Source organism: Protomyctophum bolini (genome assembly GCF_963924005.1).
Source record: "Protomyctophum bolini genome assembly, chromosome: 3".
NCBI classification, from domain to species: Eukaryota; Metazoa; Chordata; class Actinopteri; order Myctophiformes; family Myctophidae; genus Protomyctophum; species Protomyctophum bolini.
The window spans coordinates 50,599,638-50,618,308 of record NC_137864.1 but is presented as its reverse complement, the minus strand read 5'-3'; the positions used below and the strand labels follow the sequence as shown (position 1 = coordinate 50,618,308).

General features: G+C 40.6%; 2 protein-coding genes across 2 annotated transcripts in view; both read right to left on the bottom strand.

The window, feature by feature from the left end:
- LOC308312570 (RNA exonuclease 5-like) overlaps window positions 1-8,003 on the bottom strand; it is a 40,073-nt gene extending 32,070 nt beyond the window's left edge. Inside the window, exons 1-3 of the mRNA XM_080759221.1 lie at window positions 7,956-8,003; window positions 3,496-3,759; window positions 2,722-2,848 (exon numbers count right to left, since the gene is read on the bottom strand). Of these exons, the coding sequence (XP_080615347.1) occupies window positions 2,722-2,848; window positions 3,496-3,740 (372 nt within the window). The 5' untranslated portion in view covers window positions 3,741-3,759; window positions 7,956-8,003. The remainder of the gene's footprint in view (window positions 1-2,721; window positions 2,849-3,495; window positions 3,760-7,955) is intronic.
- A 2,251-nt stretch (window positions 8,004-10,254) lies between these two features.
- xpa (xeroderma pigmentosum, complementation group A) lies at window positions 10,255-14,843 on the bottom strand. The gene is made up of 5 exons (XM_080756920.1): window positions 14,388-14,843; window positions 13,809-13,914; window positions 12,797-12,962; window positions 11,508-11,625; window positions 10,255-10,746 (listed from the first exon to the last, which is right to left on the bottom strand). Exons 1-5 carry the CDS (start codon window positions 14,719-14,721, stop codon window positions 10,592-10,594), a joined length of 879 nt encoding a protein of 292 aa, XP_080613046.1. The 5' UTR covers window positions 14,722-14,843; the 3' UTR covers window positions 10,255-10,591.
- Window positions 14,844-18,671: the final 3,828 nt, after the last annotated feature.

Below are 18,671 nucleotides of genomic sequence, written 5' to 3'. Positions count from 1 at the left end.
CAGGACCCCTACGTAATACGAGTTTTATTGCCCATTGGAATGCAGGATGCTGATAGCATTTGCAGGACACAAAGTGGAGACACTTAATATCAGAGTAAACTTCTCTGATACTCTCCAGTGGAAAGCGAACAATTTGAATAAAACTGCTCACGTATTATGCCTTTGAACCACGCATATATATATTTGTATACTATGTATTGGGGTTCAACAATATATATATTGTGTTGAATAATGTGATGTGTGTCTGTAAATAATTATATTCTGACTTCTAATTGACATACGACTGTACTGTTTGATATCTCCACATGTGTAAATTCATGCTGATTCCAAATATTCAGTCAGATGTGTTAACAGGAGTTCCCTAAGACTGTTTAATGCAGAAGTAGTACTTTGGGCTTTAAGCAGAGGGGCAGTGCCACCCCTGACAGCTCACACACATCCTGCAGTTCCTTGCATGACAAGGACCACTAGTCTCCGCCTCTTCGATATAAGATGGCTGTCCAAGCAGCCATCTCTCTCTCTTCCGGCGCTCTCTACCTCAACTACTGGCGAAGGAGTAGGGAAGGTAGACACATGTCCCTTCCCCCCCCACAGCTCTCCTTCACTGACCAGGCCCTGGGTGACTTCTGTCCCCACACCAGAGGAGCCATTCTGGGTAGACTCAGTGCCACAGCGGCCGGTTCCCAGAGACCGTGAGACAACCCAGAACTGAACTGACTACAGCTCCTCTCCACACGCCTCTCAACACCACAGCGAGGATAAGACACCTCAAGTCTTCTCTACCGCTCAAATCTCCAAGAGGGTCAGCTTAAGCCAAGCGTCACCAAGAACGCACAGCTGATCCCGATGAGGGAAACCGGGGAAGCAAGCTGCCTCTGACGACTACAAAACCACCGCCCAGCTACATCCTTCTGGGCCTGCCATCCGCTGCCCCTAGCCGCCCGGGCGAGCTCAGCAGCACACAGCCCCAGCTATCACATGATGTACCGCTACAGACAATGGCTGGCGCCAGCCACTAGCCTCCCTGGTTAGCAACATGCAGCTACATCATCCTGGGCCTGCCATCCACTGCTGACGTCTCCTCCACACACAGGCGAGCATATATCACATGATAAATGGCAACCGAGTGTAGCATTTCAGGGCAGGGTAGATTGTTATTTTGAATGTAGATCTGCTAATTTTGAAACCTCTTTATTATTTCATGTTTCTCTTTCTTTATTTGTTTCATGAGCTATCACTATTTACTTTTACCTGACCTTACTATGATCAAAAGGGTTCATTTAAACCTTTGTCAATTTTGGGATTGTTTGTACACTTTTTGATTTTTAATAAATTTACATAATTTTCATTAAGAAGTCGTTGTGTATTCTATCTCAATATTTACAGTACAAGTACCGATTGGAATATTTATTGCAAGTCTGTCCAAGAACTCATGTTACATTATACAGTGACGTGAGCAATATAATTATTATATTGTAATATTTTAATAATTCAAAATTCATAAATTATGAATATTGATATTTGAAATATTACGTCCTGTCAGCTATTACCCCATTGGTGATCTATTACAAGCCCAAGGACGTTTTGAAAGAAATTTTATGAAAAAAGTGTTTTAATAATAAAATAGACGATTTACAAGCTCAACCATATTATAACCATAATAAGATGACATGGGAGTTAAATACTGCAATTTGTAAAAAATGACAAAATATACTCCTATCGTCGTTGAAAAGGAACTCATACAATGTCCATGGGTGATGGGACCCATCTAAAAGACCACCCCTGGGTCCCGGGACCCATTACATTGAAAACCTATTTACATCACTGCCTACGTATGTCGTCAAAGAACTCCCCATAGCAAATAGGCAGGCAGAATTGACCATACTGTATGTCGGTCTGGCCCATGATCACTAGCAGACACTTCGCTTTCTACGTGAAAGTCGACAATGCAGTCTCCTTAAAGGATAATTCCATGCTAGAATGCTTTCTTACCTTTCCTTGTAGTTGTTACGTCCCCACCAAAGAGGTCCAGGTGTTTTTTTGTGCAAAAACTCCTTATTGGCTATTTTCCCTACCATAAGCCCTCAATGAATTGCATTGCATTGAATGGGAATTGAATGGGGCTATGGGGTGTTATGCTAGTTCGCTTATTTCCATCGAAAGAAGTAGTAAAGTGTGCCGCTTGGGATATTATTTACATTATGAAGAGAGGATATATACAAAGAAATTATCATTTTGAGCGATGGAAATAAGCGAATTAGCACAACACCCCATAGCCCCATTCAATTCCCATTCCATTCAATGCAATTAATTTAGGGCTTATGGTAGGGGAAACAGCCAATAAGGAGCTTTTGCACAAAATAACACCTGGACCTCTTTGGTGGGGACGTAACAACTACAAAGAAAGGTAAGAAAGCCTTTTAGTATGGAATTCTCCTTTAATGGTCCCTTCCGATGCCTGGCGAGGAAAGAGGGCTCAATTCGGCTGAGGCGCAGAGGCGGTGATATTAAAACTCACAGTGCTGTAGTTGGCTCTCAGGTGGTCAAAGAGCGTCACTTACAGTGCTGTAGTTGTACTTACAGTGCTGTAGTTGTACTTACAGTGCTGTAGTTGTACTTACAGTGCTGTAGTTGTACTTACAGTGCTGTAGTTGTACTTACAGTGCTGTAGTTGTACTTACAGTGCTGTAGTTGTACTTACAGTGCTGTAGTTGTACTTACAGTGCTGTAGTTGGCTCTCAGGTGGCGAAAAGTGACATAGTGTTTGTAGAAGTCGCTCTGCGTCAGGCCGTCGACAACCACAACGTTAACACCTTTCAGCCTCCTTTGGTGACTCAGACGACACCAGCTGACACGCACGCACATGTGTGCGCACACACACACACACACACACACACACACACACACACACACACACACACACACACACACACACACACACACACACACACACACACACACACACACACACACACACACACACACACACACAAAGACATTGAGGAGTGCAACAGTTAATTTAATTAATCCATTAAAATCTATTATAAAAAACGAATACATTTTACTAACAAAAATGAAGAAAATAGCCTAAATACATTTGTTGTGATGATTTGTCAAATTGTAAAAAGCCCTAGAATTGATTTTAGAATGTGGTTTGGCTTAATTTTGAATTTGTCGATATATAAAAACAAAATGCTAGATTATTAAATTCATAGAAAAATACTTAGATAGAACAATCGCCAAGCAAAAATAGTTTTGGGGGGCCCAGGCCGGTCCAGCGGTCCGGGCACCCAGGCTGGCATTCCAGCCTGACAGCGTGTCGCGGGTTCGAGTCCCGATCCCGACAACCTTTGCTGCGTGTCCTCTCCCAATCTCTCTCTCTGTTTCCTGTCAACCTACTAAGAAAGCCTACTAAAAGGCTATATATATATATATATATATATATATATATATATATACATATACGTATAGTTTTGGGAGCCTTACAATTCCTACCTGGGTTTTTCCAAGCCAAAGCCTCTCCCCAGTGCTGCGAACTGCAGCAGCTCTGTTAGATTCATCAGCGTCAAGGGCTCCTGGACGCAGCCCAACTGCACAGAGACCCTCGGGGAGGGCTGAGGACGTTCACATTCAACCGGAACGCCACCGTTCGGCTCGGTCTTCAGCTTCTTGGCGTTTTCTCGCGATGTTGTGGACATGCTCTCCTTTCTTTTCGTGCCGTAGCATGATGCCGGTTCCATAGTCGCCCCGAAAGATCTGCTGGATCAAAGAAGAAGACGTCTCAAATTACATTCTCAGTTATAGTTTCTGTCGGGTGGAAAACCTCATAATGTCCAAAACGGTTAATGGTTCAGGATTCAAATTCTGAAATAGCAAAAGGTAGCAGATCTACACGTTTATGGATTGTGGATCTGCTACTTTTGATGCTTTTATGACACTGTAGTATGAATGATCAAGTAAAAAGTTTGAATATGGAGATAAGAGGTTTCTGCCAACATTATGTGACAAACAAACAAACAAAGCTTAGAGGTGCTCAGAAAGACATACATTATGTTGACAATAGCCTAATGTTCCTTTTTAGACATCATAGTTGTTGTAGCAGTAGTGGTATTCTGGTTTCTGGTTTACAGTGGTGAAAAGTACATGTATATCTACTGTAGTACTGCACTCACATACGATGTACAATGTGCCAGCTTTATTATTAATACTAAAAATATGTGTCATGTCATGTGTTGCTGTGACTCACAGCAACACATAACATGAGTGATATTACATAGGCCTACATTTCATGTAGGAATAAATTAAATCGATGTAATATCACAGCCATGCATTTTAAGGCTAGTAGTGCTATGAAAGGTGCACATACCTTGCAGAGGACCCTACCCAGCTAACATTTCCCCGCTAGCTACCGCCTCCCGCTGTCGCCTTCACAGCGTAGCACGCCCGGGCTGGCTTGGACTTCCCCCCGCTGTCCCCGCGACAAACGGTCACGCCTCTGTTAGATTTTCATTCCTCTGCGCAACAGTGTGCATTTACAGCCCTCGTGGCGCTGTCCTGAGGCTTGCCCCCCCGCCCCTCTCTTCCTCTCTTCTCTCTTTCTTTTGCGCTCTCTCTCTCTCTCTCTCTCTCTCTCTCTCTCTCTCAGACAAGGATGTGCATCGTATAAAATAAATCAATAATAATAATATTATATTTTGTAGGATTATTATGGTTTTTTTTTTTTTTAACTATTATTGAATATAAATAAGTGGATTCTTCTTCTACTTCTTCTTGCAGCTATATTTCGTTTTAATTTGTATTAATAGTAATAATGTACCTGCAGACTATAGTAATTGTAAGTTGTAACACTTTACTGTGGTCGTGCAGTAAATTCACCCGTGAAGCCCCCCCCTCTCTATGGTGAAGCCTGGGACCAAGGCTTCACCCGGCATGCATTGCAGTGTTGTTGTTTTTGTTGACTCGACGCTAAGGTGGAGGCAGAAGACGGTGCGACTGCCCAACAAATGCTTATATTAGTTATACACAGTTTTTCTCCGGAGAAATTCAGTTGAAAGGTCAGTGTATTTTAATATCTGATATATACTGTGTGTCGTGTAATTGCACGTGTTAGAATCGTTTCGTTTCCTAACGCTAGCAGAGGGAATAGATTACCGGTGTATCCGATCCGGTAGCTATAGCTAGCTAGCTAGCTGGTGGAGCCTGGGGAAACAAAGCAACCTCATCAGAAGTAAAATGGTTTAGTAGCGAACAATAATAATGTATCATGATGTTCTTTTCTAACGTCTTCTTATGTTGATAAAAGTCCACAATTATTCGAATTGGATAAGATTTGATACGTTGCTTGTGTATAGGCTACATAAACAGCATTTTTGCTGTAAATCACATTTTTTGTCATTCTTTGTTCCTGAACTTGCACCATGAAACGCATTTTCTAAAGTAAGTATAGGCCTACTGTGATGACTGTGGACTTAAATATCAATGCTAATTTGAATCTTTATTAAACTGCCCTGTCTCTGCTCTGTCTGAACAGTTATTTGGTGGGAACCACTGAATTAAGTAATTACTTTTTGAAACAACTGAACGTTTTTTACTGAAAACAAATTTCAATTTTGTATCTTTGTCTTTGTCTAAACTTCTCAGGACTGGAACCCTGCGTTCTCTACCACCCTGACCTGGTTTCTACTCCAGTTACATCATGGCAACAACAACAACAGCAGCTACATAACAAGGTTAAGCCATATATTTTGTGTAACGTCTGTATATATTGGCCTTTGGATCCTGCTGAAAATAGCCGATCTACAAGCTCTCTTGCCTCAAGTTTGAAATGTGTACCATTGTTAATTTGTTACCATCATGACATTTTAAATGACTGAGGTGTAGAAGGGAGATGAGCTTGATTGCATGGTGAAAATAGTCGATCTACAAGCTCCCGTGTTGTGAGCCCTATACAAATGCAATCCATATCAATTTTGTATTTGATTTTGTTCAAATTACAGATGAGGAGGTCACGTGGAGATGATGGTGATGGATAATAATAATGGTAAGAACATTTTCACATTTTGTCACATGTCACATTTTAGCACAGGAATAGAAATTAGAAAATGGCTGGGTTTTACCCACAGGGCAACTGTTAAGTCATGGATCACAAGCCAGAGAAATGATTAAGGTGAAAATAATTTATTTAATTAATTCTGTGATTTCAGACGAGCTTTCGCTGGAGGAAGACCTATCGACTTCAAATGCAACCTCTGCTCTACCACCAGTCGGGTTTCCCTGACCCTCTACTATAATGCAACATCCAGACCTCAAGGAACGCACCCAGCTTTCCGTGCTCGGACATACAGACACGGGGACATACACACATTGCTACGCTCAGAAACTCCTGACTCCACTCAGAAGAGAATTGGTGTTTTAAAGACTTAAGCACTTAAACTTGAGAACTGATATGTCTTCTAAATCCTCACAGATTTTAGTTAAAACGTTTGCAGCAAAAGAATATATATTTACAGATTTGTGTCACATTTTCACGATGTTTCAAAATTAGCAAACTCGTTTTCAACAGCTTACAGCTTTTTAAATAATGGTTAAAGTGGCTAAAACCACTGGATCTTGGACTTCAGTGACAGGGACCTGGGGTCTGAGAGCCGGAGACGTTGGACAGGGTGCATTTTGGAACTTCTGCTGGCGGCCACCACCAGTCAGGCTTCATAAAGGAAGGAAACGGACAGGCATGGCAGGCAGCTCATCAAACGGTGGTCCGTGGCTCAAATGCTGAATAACTTTGGCATGAAAAGGGTTCAAACCCACCGCTATAGGGTTTTCCAAATGGACTCTTGAATGTATGCTGCACTATTTCTTGCTCAAAAGGTGAATCTCGATTGTGTGTTCTGTTTATTGCTGTGTAACTGTTTTTGCAACATTACTGGGCCTACGCTACATAACTAACTCCACACAGAATAGACTTGGTGTTTTATAGAAATTAAACTTGAGAACTGATTCCACAAAATGTCTTCTAAATCCTTGCAGTTTTTAGTTAAAACGTTCACTGTGTTTGGGCCACATTTTCACGATTTTTCAAAAATAGCAAATCTACAAGCTCGTGAGCCAACAATGATGGTTAAAGTGTTTGAATGGTATGACTGTTTTCTTGTATTCTAAACTTGGTTGTTTACATATTTTTTCTATGTGCCTAAATTATTTCATTGTAACCTTTTTTTTCCTAATAAAGAAACAAAATTAAGTATACATTTGCTGCTTTATTATGTTTCTATAAATATGTGGGAGGGAGGTGAGCATGGGGGAGGAGGGGTGCGGGGTCGCAATATGGGAGGGGGGGGGGGTGTCATAAGACAGCTCCACGCTGTCCTGCTGCTGCCTTCGGTAGCTGACGTTCGAGTCGCGGCAGAGAAGCGGGGCGCCGGCTACACGCGCGTCGGCGCGCACGGCACACGCTGATCAAGAACGACGCGGCCACATCGTGCGACGCGCCCGGCGGAGGACACGATCGGCGGCGCGCGGCGACCGCCTCCCGCAGGCGGCGCGCCATGACTTGCTAGCTGGGTAGCCCCACAAGTCAGAACCCAATGGTACTGAAGTTTCTGACATTTTTGCCGGCAGTACTATTGGGTACGATAGATTGGGCTGACCCAGGGGGTTCCGAGAGGGGCTAAGAGGACCCTAGCCCCTCTCGGAACCCTACATAAAGCTTTTATGAAATTTGATGGGCGCTTTAAAGTATCAGAAACTTTACTACATTCGGGTTCTGCTTGCGGGGCTAAGAGGACCCCAGATCAGCACGATGCTCTGTCTGTCTCCACTATATCGTTATAGAAAGGTGTGTGCTAATAAACAATGTATGCTTTATGTATTCAGAGTAGGCCTACAACAATTAAAGTTATCGGAGGCTATTTTAATTGCATGAATATTGTTTAAAGTGTGTAATAATATGCATTTACCAGACAGTTAAACTCCATCAGCCGGTTCAAACCACATGGAAGTCCACAACGGATGTTATGGTTGTTCAATGTTCACCATCTGCAGGATTTCCGGGTTGATTTTCTTTTTTACCTTTCACAATAAAAGCTACACGAACATGATTTGTTTTAAATCGACTTCAACTTCAGTTCATTTGTTTTTGCGCAAGCTTCTCATGGTTTGCAGTTCGATTTTTAAATAAAGAAAAATTACAGTTTTGAATTTGGTAAAACTATCAAATATCAAAATAACTATTAAATATACACTATACATAAAAGTGTGTGTGTGACAGACACAAGTACGACACTGACAGTGACTGACGGAGTTACGCGCTTGTGCAAATAATTACATATTAAATAGCAGCCAATATAAAATATGGATTAGATAAAATGTATGGGAAAGGGAATGCGTCACTGGAATGTTAGAATACCGGTAGATTATCATTGAGCGAGTACCGTATATAATGTCTATGGGCCTACCATTGGAGCATGTAAGGCTGACATTGCCATCTAGTGGTCACATTTCAATTTCTAAGTTGCATCCTTTATTTCCCCTAAACAATATGACAGTTGAGTTGACCATAGTTACATACAGTTAGTGAGGCAGGGGTAGAGATACAGTAAAACCAATTTGTTCTTAAATTAAAAACTACTCAGCATTACCAGTAGCCTATCAACAATAAGTCAAGCTGTAGGTCTATCCGATGACAATGTTGGTACTATTATTATATTTATAGATTATACAATTTAGACTATATTGTTTATTACTTCTGATGAACTGAGTAAAGATTATTATATAGCTTGCTTTTGCACAAATTGACGAAATTGATTGATTGAAATATTTATTTCACAGTATGTAGAATGGGTACATTTCAAACGAAAGCACAAGTCAATACAAAAACTGCTACTTTGAGGACAAAACCAAAAAGCACTAGACTTGTTTACATCAAGGTCCTCCATTTTCAATTCATCAGAACATTTAGAGACAGATATACACTTACGTACAGTATGGGAAAAGGGGGTCACTGTTTCTATTTTATTTTTTACGGGGGCCAGTAATCAAATTGCAGCAGTCCGTATGAGCTCTTTGAGAGCGGTTTTGCATTAACTCCACACATGGTCGATGGGGGTCATTATCTGTACAGATCACACTATGATTCCAGATCATAATGCATCATCACGTCTGTCTGATGAGACTTGAAAATGTGTGTCTAAAAATCACATGAACATCGAAGCATTTCAACTGTTACATGAATTAATATTGGACTGTTAGACATTACACTTAAGGTAATAATGAGTGTTTAACCACTTCGATAAGGAAGAAACATCCACACTTTGAAGAAGTTCATGAATTTCAGCTCGTCTGCCTTCCTCAGCATTACACACTTGAGTAACACTGAGGAAAGGTATGTGTATTTTACATTTACTTGTTTGCTTGTTCATTGTATAATTATAGTTCAATGTTGTCTTCATGATTTGACTCCTGAATGAAGTGTCTGGTGCTGGGACTCTGGTGCAACGCACATGTCCTGGCCTGGGCCTGGTGAGAGCAGGAGTGGACCTAGTGAGACGTAGGAGGGGACCGGACAGGAGTCAACCCACAGAGCCTAGTCCTTCCATGCGCCAGAAGCGTACCTCCCAGCCCTGGCAGAGTAGTTCTGGAGTAGTTCCAACGGATTGTGTGGCCTTGGTCTTTCCCTAGTGGGACTGATTAAGCGTAGCTACTGGGACGTAAGTCAGTACTTGATCACCCCGGCTGGGTCGCCTGAGCGAGGGGTATGATGTTTGAGAGACCCGAAACCCCGATGACCTTGGGATACATCACTGAGGATACATGTGCATGTGCATGTATTTTCTTTTCTTTTCTTCCTTTCAAATAGAACATGTAATCTAATTTAAGTTTTCAAAATGACTTCAATTTTCGACATATCAGCCAAAAATTAATCAGGTGGTCTAGCACTCTCCGAAATCAGGAAAGGCATCTGATACAAACATTGATCGGGCTCTATGAGGAGTTCATACAATAACCTGTAAAACTTGTTTCAGCTGAGGTAGAGGAATCAGAGCCACGATTATGACTATTTCCAACGTGTGTGTGTGTGTGTGTGTGTGTGTGTGTGTGTGTGTGTGTGTGTGTGTGTGTGTGTGTGTGTGTGTGTGTGTGTGTGTGTGTGTGTGTGAGAGTGAGAGTGAGAGTGTGTGTGTGTGTGTGTGAGCTTGTAGATTGGCTATTTTAACTATTCAAAAATGTTTTTCAAAAGTAGTTTAGGGATAAGGGTTCTCTAGTTAGCATCCATTGAAAATAGCATGCTGGCCAAAAATGGAGAGGAACGACACACGAATGCCGAGATAAAGGCATTACCAGATATCCCAAAACATGGAAGTGGACGGTGGCTGTTTCTTTTGCTTCGTTTTTTCGATCACGTGATTTCCTGCTAGACTGTTTCACAGAAAGTCAAATGGTGGCTCATAGGTTAGCGAAGAGCGCCATCTAGCGTAAAAACTAAAAACACACCACCCATGTCAGAACATGTCCATGGCGGTCAATGACTTTTAAGGGTCTGTAGTTATGGGTGTCTGTGGCCCAAATGTATACCAAACTGGGGGTCCTTGAGACACTACATCTTCTCATAGGTGAGTTCATGTCCACAGGTGGTGCATGTTTTCTTGTAGAGGTCTTCTTCTTCATCCAGCAGCTGTTCAGGTCCATATTCATGTTTGTGAACGCTGGTGTCTTTGGTCCACATGCTACTCCGTACTTCCCTGCGGAGCTCTAACACACACACACACACACATACACACACACACACACACACACGCACACAATACAACCATGAAAACTAAACTGAAAGTGCACACTTGCGATAAGTCCACAATGTACACAAACTAGAAAGGTACTCTCAGTATATATTTATGTTCCAGTCTCCATTTCAGAATACAGTATATACACAATATACATGATAACTGATATCATACCCTGGGGCTGATAAGTAACAGGGATATATGACTATTGACCAACTCACATTGAAGTCAAGAATTTGTAGGAATTAATCAACAAGTCAATCAATGTATTTATTTGTAATTAACTACAGCCACTATGTTCTTAATTTCAAAGCCACAGTGCTTAAAACAAGAAAGGTTGTCTGTTCATAGGTACAATAATAATGTGTTGTGTAGGGTGTTACTGAAACATCGGCAGATCTTTATTTACTCAAAACTCTCCCGGTGTGTAAAGACCTAACATTTTAACACCCGGGCCGGTTAGTTCAACCGTCTGGGCACCTAGGCTGCTGAGCCAGCCTGACGACATGCCGCGGGTTCGACTCCCGATCCCGACGGCCTTTGCCGTGTGTCTTCCCCCCCCCCCCCCCCCCCCCATTTCCTGTCAGACTACTTTCAACCTATCAATAAAGGCAGAAAAAGCCCCCAAAATATCTTAAAAAAAACAAAGACCTAACATTTTAAAAGCTGTGAAGTATTTGACCAGCATAAGAAAAGGTTGAGAAAGAGTGTGAGATGTGTTTGTGTACAGACCTTTGACCTTCTTATTGAAGCGTCGTTGTTTGGTCACTTCTCTGTTCTCCTCCCTGGTTTCCCTAGCAGCCTCTAGAGCCTCCTCTGAGCCCCACACCTCCGTACACCTCCTTTCTACCTGAACAAAACAAACACAGGCTTATGCAAAGTATGACAATTTCACAGAATCCAAGACAAGTAAATCACCAAGGGTCAGCTTTGCAAACAATTACCGATTATTGCATGGTCAAATTGACTTTTTTTTGCAATGCAATTTCCAGTAGGGTTTACTGTCTTACATCTGTTATACAGTAACCGTGATTCTGGGTGCAGAAACAGACTTCTAATAAACAGCATAATTAAATTAGGGCCGATTCATACTCCTATTTTAGAGCCGAATAAAAGTCGGTTCGGCTCTGTAGAGCCTACAATGTGACGTCATTTGAGGTTTGGGGGGGCGGATACCGTCCTAAAGTCGGCTCTTCGGTGCTACTAAAAAATTCTGACGAGCCGAAATCATTTCGGCACTACAGCGCCGAAACAGCGGTAAAATAGGAGTATGAATCGGCCCTTAGGCCTACTGATACATATTGTTGCTGTCAGAGGGAAACCACCTAACTCCATTTTTGAGGTTTTAGATTTTTTATTCTTGCATAAATCAGTGGTATTGAACTTTTACATCTGTGTGTTGTTTCGAAAAAATATTGAACCAATGGAAAGTAGTAAAAAATGCTTTAGAGTTTGGAAAAAACCTCTTAACTCCATTGGACCCTCAAACCGTCTGCTAAAGCAACTAACTCCACCACCTCTCCCCCTCTCATGGAAGTAACTGACAATATATAAAGTCACAACACTAACTTTGATGAGGCAGTTTTGCTTTGTTTTCAAAATATACGGTTTTCTTAATTTATATATTTTTAATTTCCTGAAAAAAACCCATTTTGGAGTTAGGTGGTTTCTTCCCGACAGCAGATATATATTAGTTCAAACAACTTAAAATGTAGTATTTTTACTTCCAACTTGTTGACCCTTTTGAAAGCGTCCCCAGAAACCACTGACTGAATCTTCAGCCTTCATCACATAAGGCTTTTTCAGCTTCACATTCAAACGTCAATATTATAAAATAAAAGGTCAACGTCAATAGTTAAATAAAGCCATTTTTAATTTCATGTCACCTACACCCCAATTACAGCAAACAAAACAAATAAACTGATACAAATGACAACAAGATAACCTTATGAAATTAGATTAGATAAAAAAGATTTCATAAGGTACAGACAGATGTAAATCCATTAGATTCATGTTCATACCTGTAGCTTGAGGTAGAGCTTCATGTCTCCCCAGAGGGGGTTGTGGGGGTTTTTCCTCAGTGTAAACCTGAGTGGAGGTTCTCTCTGGTCCAGGTCACAGTCTTTGAGTAAGTACAGCTTCTTGGCATCTGTACGGGAGATGAGCTTGTGTTTCTCATCGTTGTCTCTGAAAGAGAAAGATGAAATATGCATACAAGTTACAGGTTGGAACTTGGAACCCTCCGCCTCCCCAAACTGAATGGATAGAAACAGACGACGGCTGCCCCAGTTTGTGTTGAAGTGTCTCTGAGCATCAATTTAATAAATAGATATTCATAGTAGTAGTATTAGTAGGGAGCGTACCTATGTTCCCCAGGTTCTATGTTCCCCACCTTGCAAAAAAGGTTCTTTGTTCCCCACTTAGAATAAACCTAAACCTAAACCAGAAACCTAAGCTAGTAATTTTAGTAATTCTAGTAAGACTAAAAGTATTTTAGCAACTTACAATTTACAATTTAGGCATTTAGCAGACGCTCTTAATCCAGAGCGATTCAGTCTACTGTCTTAGTGTTACATTTATTAGCAAATTCTGATTTAAGCTCAGTCTTTGAACAATAGGCTACTCAAACCATCTAGTCTTAGCCAACTAAAAATTAACACTGGCATAAAATAAAATAAAACTAAATTGCTCAGACTTCAACAAAGATGGCAAAAACAAACATTCTTTGTTCTGTACTTATACATACAATATTGTATAGTACAAAACACTGAAGTCCTTAAACCAGAAACCTAACGCTAACCCTAAACCCTAAGGTAAGTGGGGAACATAGGGATAGCAGTAGCAGTATATTAACCCATTTTGAGCGGGAACCCCTTTTGGTGTTTTGCATTATGTTATGCTTTAGCTATTGAAAAATAGCAGATCTCGGTGGCGCGCTACGAGCTTGTAGGTCTGCTATTTTTTTAAACTGTCAGGATTTAAGACATTTTTTTAATCTGATCTCAGGTCAGAATGGGTTAATATTAATATTACCTGCAGTTGTCGCACACAGGCAGATCAAAACTGTTGCTGAGGTAGGAGTCCATGAAACGTTTGTCACATTCATCACACATCAAGTAGTCTGGTGCCATCACTGGAGCTGGAGATTAGATACCGGTATACAAACACACTGATGTGATGTCACAGCCAAAGACATAATAAACACACGCGTGCGCACACAGCGCGCGCGCGCGCACACACACACACACACACACACACACACACACACACACACAGTCCACACAGTAAAACACTAAGTTATTAAGTCATATTTGAGTTTGATTACATTAGTAGGCTACGCACTGAGTAAAATTAAAGCTGCAATAAGTAACTTATTTTATCATTATAAATAATTTGTATTTGTGTGGACTGTGGACAGTCGAATATGCTATAACTTATAAGTACATCTGCAGTGATTGGAGGTTGTCTCCCTACTCTTCCATTTTTTAGATACTGAAATAGGTATCACTGCCTGAAGTTGATATAGGCTACTATAATAGTGCAACATTCCCTTTATTCTCTCACACACACACACACACACACACACACACACACACACACACACACACTTACCTGGCTCGTGCACCACTTTCTTGACCCTGTTCTCCTCTTCTCCGCCCTCCTCTTCTTCAATGAAGAATCCAGCACCAGAGTCAATGGTCCTGGCTATTTTGGCCGGGGTCCCGCCCTCCACCGCGGCCACAGGTCGGCTCGCTAGTCGGGCTTGACGAAGCATCAGCGCCCGCTGTCTGTTCCGCTCGATTTTCGCCCGAACCGCTGCAGAGAGCTCGGTACGAACTTTGGGTGCATGCTCATGATGATCAGCTGCATCTGTCCCAGATTCGGATGCACCCAAAGTTGGTACGATCAGATGGTTCACCACCTCCGTTGATTCTACCGAATCCATCTTTGATTCCTTAATGGCGCCAACTAAATGTTAAATGTTACTTTATAATATGCATTTAATTGTTCACTTTGCTTTGTTCACTAGCTGGTCGTTGTGGATCACGGTGGCCACTGCAGCACGACAACAATGATCTGAATCTGATGACAGCTGCTGGCCTGGCTTCCGGAATGTGACGTCATTATTCTGTTCAAGGTATTTGCCCTTCACATTAAAAGCTCTACATTCATCCAGGGCTTTTGATTGAAATATTTATTAACAGTTTGTAGAATTACAGTACATTTCAAGCACAAACTCAATACAAAGACTGTTAACTGTGAGTGGACGACCCAATTAAGCATTACACTTGTTTACAACAGGGTCCACATTGTTCAATTCATCAAAACATTTAGAGACATACAAATAGACACTTCTATAGTTAAAAAACAGAACAGGAATTCATCATATAGGAAGCAAAAAGGGAAAAGATACATATACAGTGAGGGGAAAGGGCGGGGGGGCGGTGGGGGGGATTCAGATTTTACAGAGGCCAGTTTCGAATTGCAAGGTGCCCTTTGAGAGCGGTTTTGAAGGAGTCAAGGGATTCACATGTCTTAATGACTGTTGGTAGGGCGTTCCACATTTTGGTGGCATAGGGCCACAGGCAACAGGCAACAGGGCCACAGTGCCATACTCATACTGCATTCATTTCTCCTCCGAGGTGGAAAGCCTGGTGACGCGATGTTTGCGTTCAAATTTGAAGCATAATTTGCTCAGTTGATATCAATGATTCTATCAGAAGTTAATCGGCCGATCGGAAACCGCAGTCGCTCATAGCCATAGAATGTATGTGATATTGCATACATTATGAAATGAAATGTACTACATGTGATGTAATATGATAGCACAGACATTCTAAGGCTAGTTATCTTGAACATTTTATGTGTACAGGCCTACCTGCATCTTCATGAGGTGGGGGGTCTTAATGACAATTTGGGCTTTATACTTTTTAGGTAACTCCAAATTGGAGTTGCCTAAAAAGTATAAAGCCCAAATTGGATATATTGGAGTCTCCAATACATCCAATACTGCATGGCCTGCTCTGGGAAATACTATGCCGTTTAATATAATCAGTTGATTACACAGTAGACATCTTTGGAATGTTTTTTATTTCAATATTTATTTATTTTATCATATGACACTTGACAAAAGAATGACTGATAAGATTGTTTATACAGTATTAGACATGATTCAAATAGGAATAACAGACTTATAGTGTAAATAAATAATGTAAATATAAAAGTATAACAGCCATGTGTTGTTACTTGTTACAGTACGTAACTGTGTAGTGGAGATGTTTTCAACTCACTCATAGACATTTTGCACATTCAGACTGTCAGACAACCCAGCAAAACAATAAGGGAGTCTCTTGTCTCTGTGTCCACAATAACATATTTGGCATTGGCAGCTACGAGTGTGCTATTTATTATTATTAATTGCATCTGAAGACAGAGCATGCGTTTATTAGCTAATGTATAGAGTGTGTGCTCAAACATAACACTTAAGGAAGATGACATACAGGATGATAAGAAATGGGATATAGGTTATGATTTGTCAATGATTTAGAGTACAAATATTTTATTTTTATACACATAAAAAACACTTATCACTGATGACAATGCAAAAAAAACAGAGAAGCTGGGATTTTGTTTTTCTGAAATTTTTTGAATGAAAAGAAAGAAAGAAATGGGCTACGAAATGGGTTCGAGTTGAAAACAACATGAGAATTCAATGTTTTTCAGGAAGAACATCAACTTGATCTAAAATGTGATCGTTAGAAACATCAAGACGTATCCAACGTGGTTTTATGTCTGCAAATAATACTCAGAATCAACAAATAATTGTATTTCTGCATACAGTTTACACTTGAAAGCTTGTGACCTGAGATGTTTGTCTTTCCATATTCAAGCACTACAATGTAACTACATATACTGTTTCTACAGTAGCCTATCTTTATTTTGCCTTTAATGTGATTGTTGGGGTACACTGAGCATTTTTTAAAGTATGCTTCACATGCATTTTCTTTACATAGAACACAGGCAACATAAGGATGTTGAAGGATGCATTATTTAGCAACATATATTTTGGATAGTAGCCAAAGATCGGTCATTCACATGCAAGTGTGAATTGTTGTTTTGATGTAAAAAGATGTTGATCTGATGTTAGAATAGTCTTAAAGAAAAGACACCTCAAATCAATTAAACATTGTAATATCTCCCTTTGAGAGCTGCATTTCATTTGTGGGACATCATGTCGTTCAATACGCAACAATAGGTGAAGGGTTACATAAACAAAATGGTTAAAACGTTTTTCTTAAATCTGATCTTATTATTTGCAAGTTATCAGATCAGATGCATGTACTCTGATTGCCCAGTCTGCATTATTTGCTGTGATAACAACAACGTCACTCACATGTTGGAACGTGATGCATGGTGACGTTCTAGATCTGCTATTTTAGGCAAGAAAACACCTTTGTATACAACAACGTATAAATCAGGCTTCAGTGTCCAGACTGAGACACATCTTTAGAAATCAGATTTAAATGGCATTTGCATTCACCTAGGAATGTAGTTCCCATCCGTTGTTCTGCTGTTCAGACTTGATAAAAAGACAATCTAATTACAATTTGGATAGGCTAAACATCTGATTGGGGCTATCGGTCTGAGAACACAACCTAATATGCTAGCTACTGTAGTCTAGCCTAAATGATCTCTTCACATCCACCGAAGTCTGACGTCACTTCCAGTAGAGGGCGTCAGTCCCCAGGTTCATGTATTTGTTTAGTTGCATTGAAATCGCCATAGGAGGATTTTTAGATTGCTTCATATAAGAACTGTGTTTGAAAAATAGACATGTCACCCCGGCCGCTTCACTCATATGGATATGAAGAATCAACTGACTGAGAGAAAACGCTAATGTTACTGCTGCTGAATTAGTTAGATTTTCGCTAGAAGCAGACTGTATCATATATGAGTGACTGACTGTTGCAAACGATACAGAGACACCTCCCTGACAATAACGCCGAGACAGCTTGTTTATTTTTGGACCACAACGCTTATAGTAGACGATATTAAGATCACCCCATGTTATTCTCCATAGAGAAATTACTTCCGCGAACCAGGGGAATCGAAGGGATGAGCGAGTTACGTCAGGACTTCGGTGCTCTATGGGATTTACAGTAAGCTCAAAATTGGAGAAGTTTCCCCTTTAGGGACCGATTACTATCACAATTATAATCTATTTACGAAATTGGTGTGAAAACACCTGTATGCCTATACTCTTTGTGTAAACTATTAATCTAATATAGCAGAGGTGGACTTTTAGGGGAACCTAAATGGGCCTATTTGATTTTAATTAATACAAGAAGCCTACAACGACCAGATGGCCTGTGGAGAAGTGGAAACATACTGTTATACATTACATTTACTTGATATCAAAAGGTCCAAGAGAAAAACAATGATTATAATTTGCTTTCATATACAGTACAGTATTTTGTTACATCAATGGCTTTGCCTCAAAATACTGCAAAAAGAAACCCAGTTACACTTTACATGAAACATCCGCTTTACAAATAACCAGGTTCGAAAAAAAGAAAAAAATAACCCACTCTTGTGGTTAACAATTTGTAATAGATATATATATATATATAATAGATAATGATAATACATTTTCACATGCTGTCCAGACTCCATACCCTCGTAGGTTTGTCACTTGCTTGTTGCGTCATCATGCACTGCAAACATGATCCAGCATTTTCAGTTTTTATCCATCGGGGCGTGACGCTGATGTTTCCGTTATCCAATGTGTTTGCATCATGCATGATAATGTTCCCAAGTCATTGAAGACAATCAAGTATTTAGTTTGTGCTGTTGGGGGCCGGTGGATGGGCCAAACTGAAGCTGGTCAATCCAATC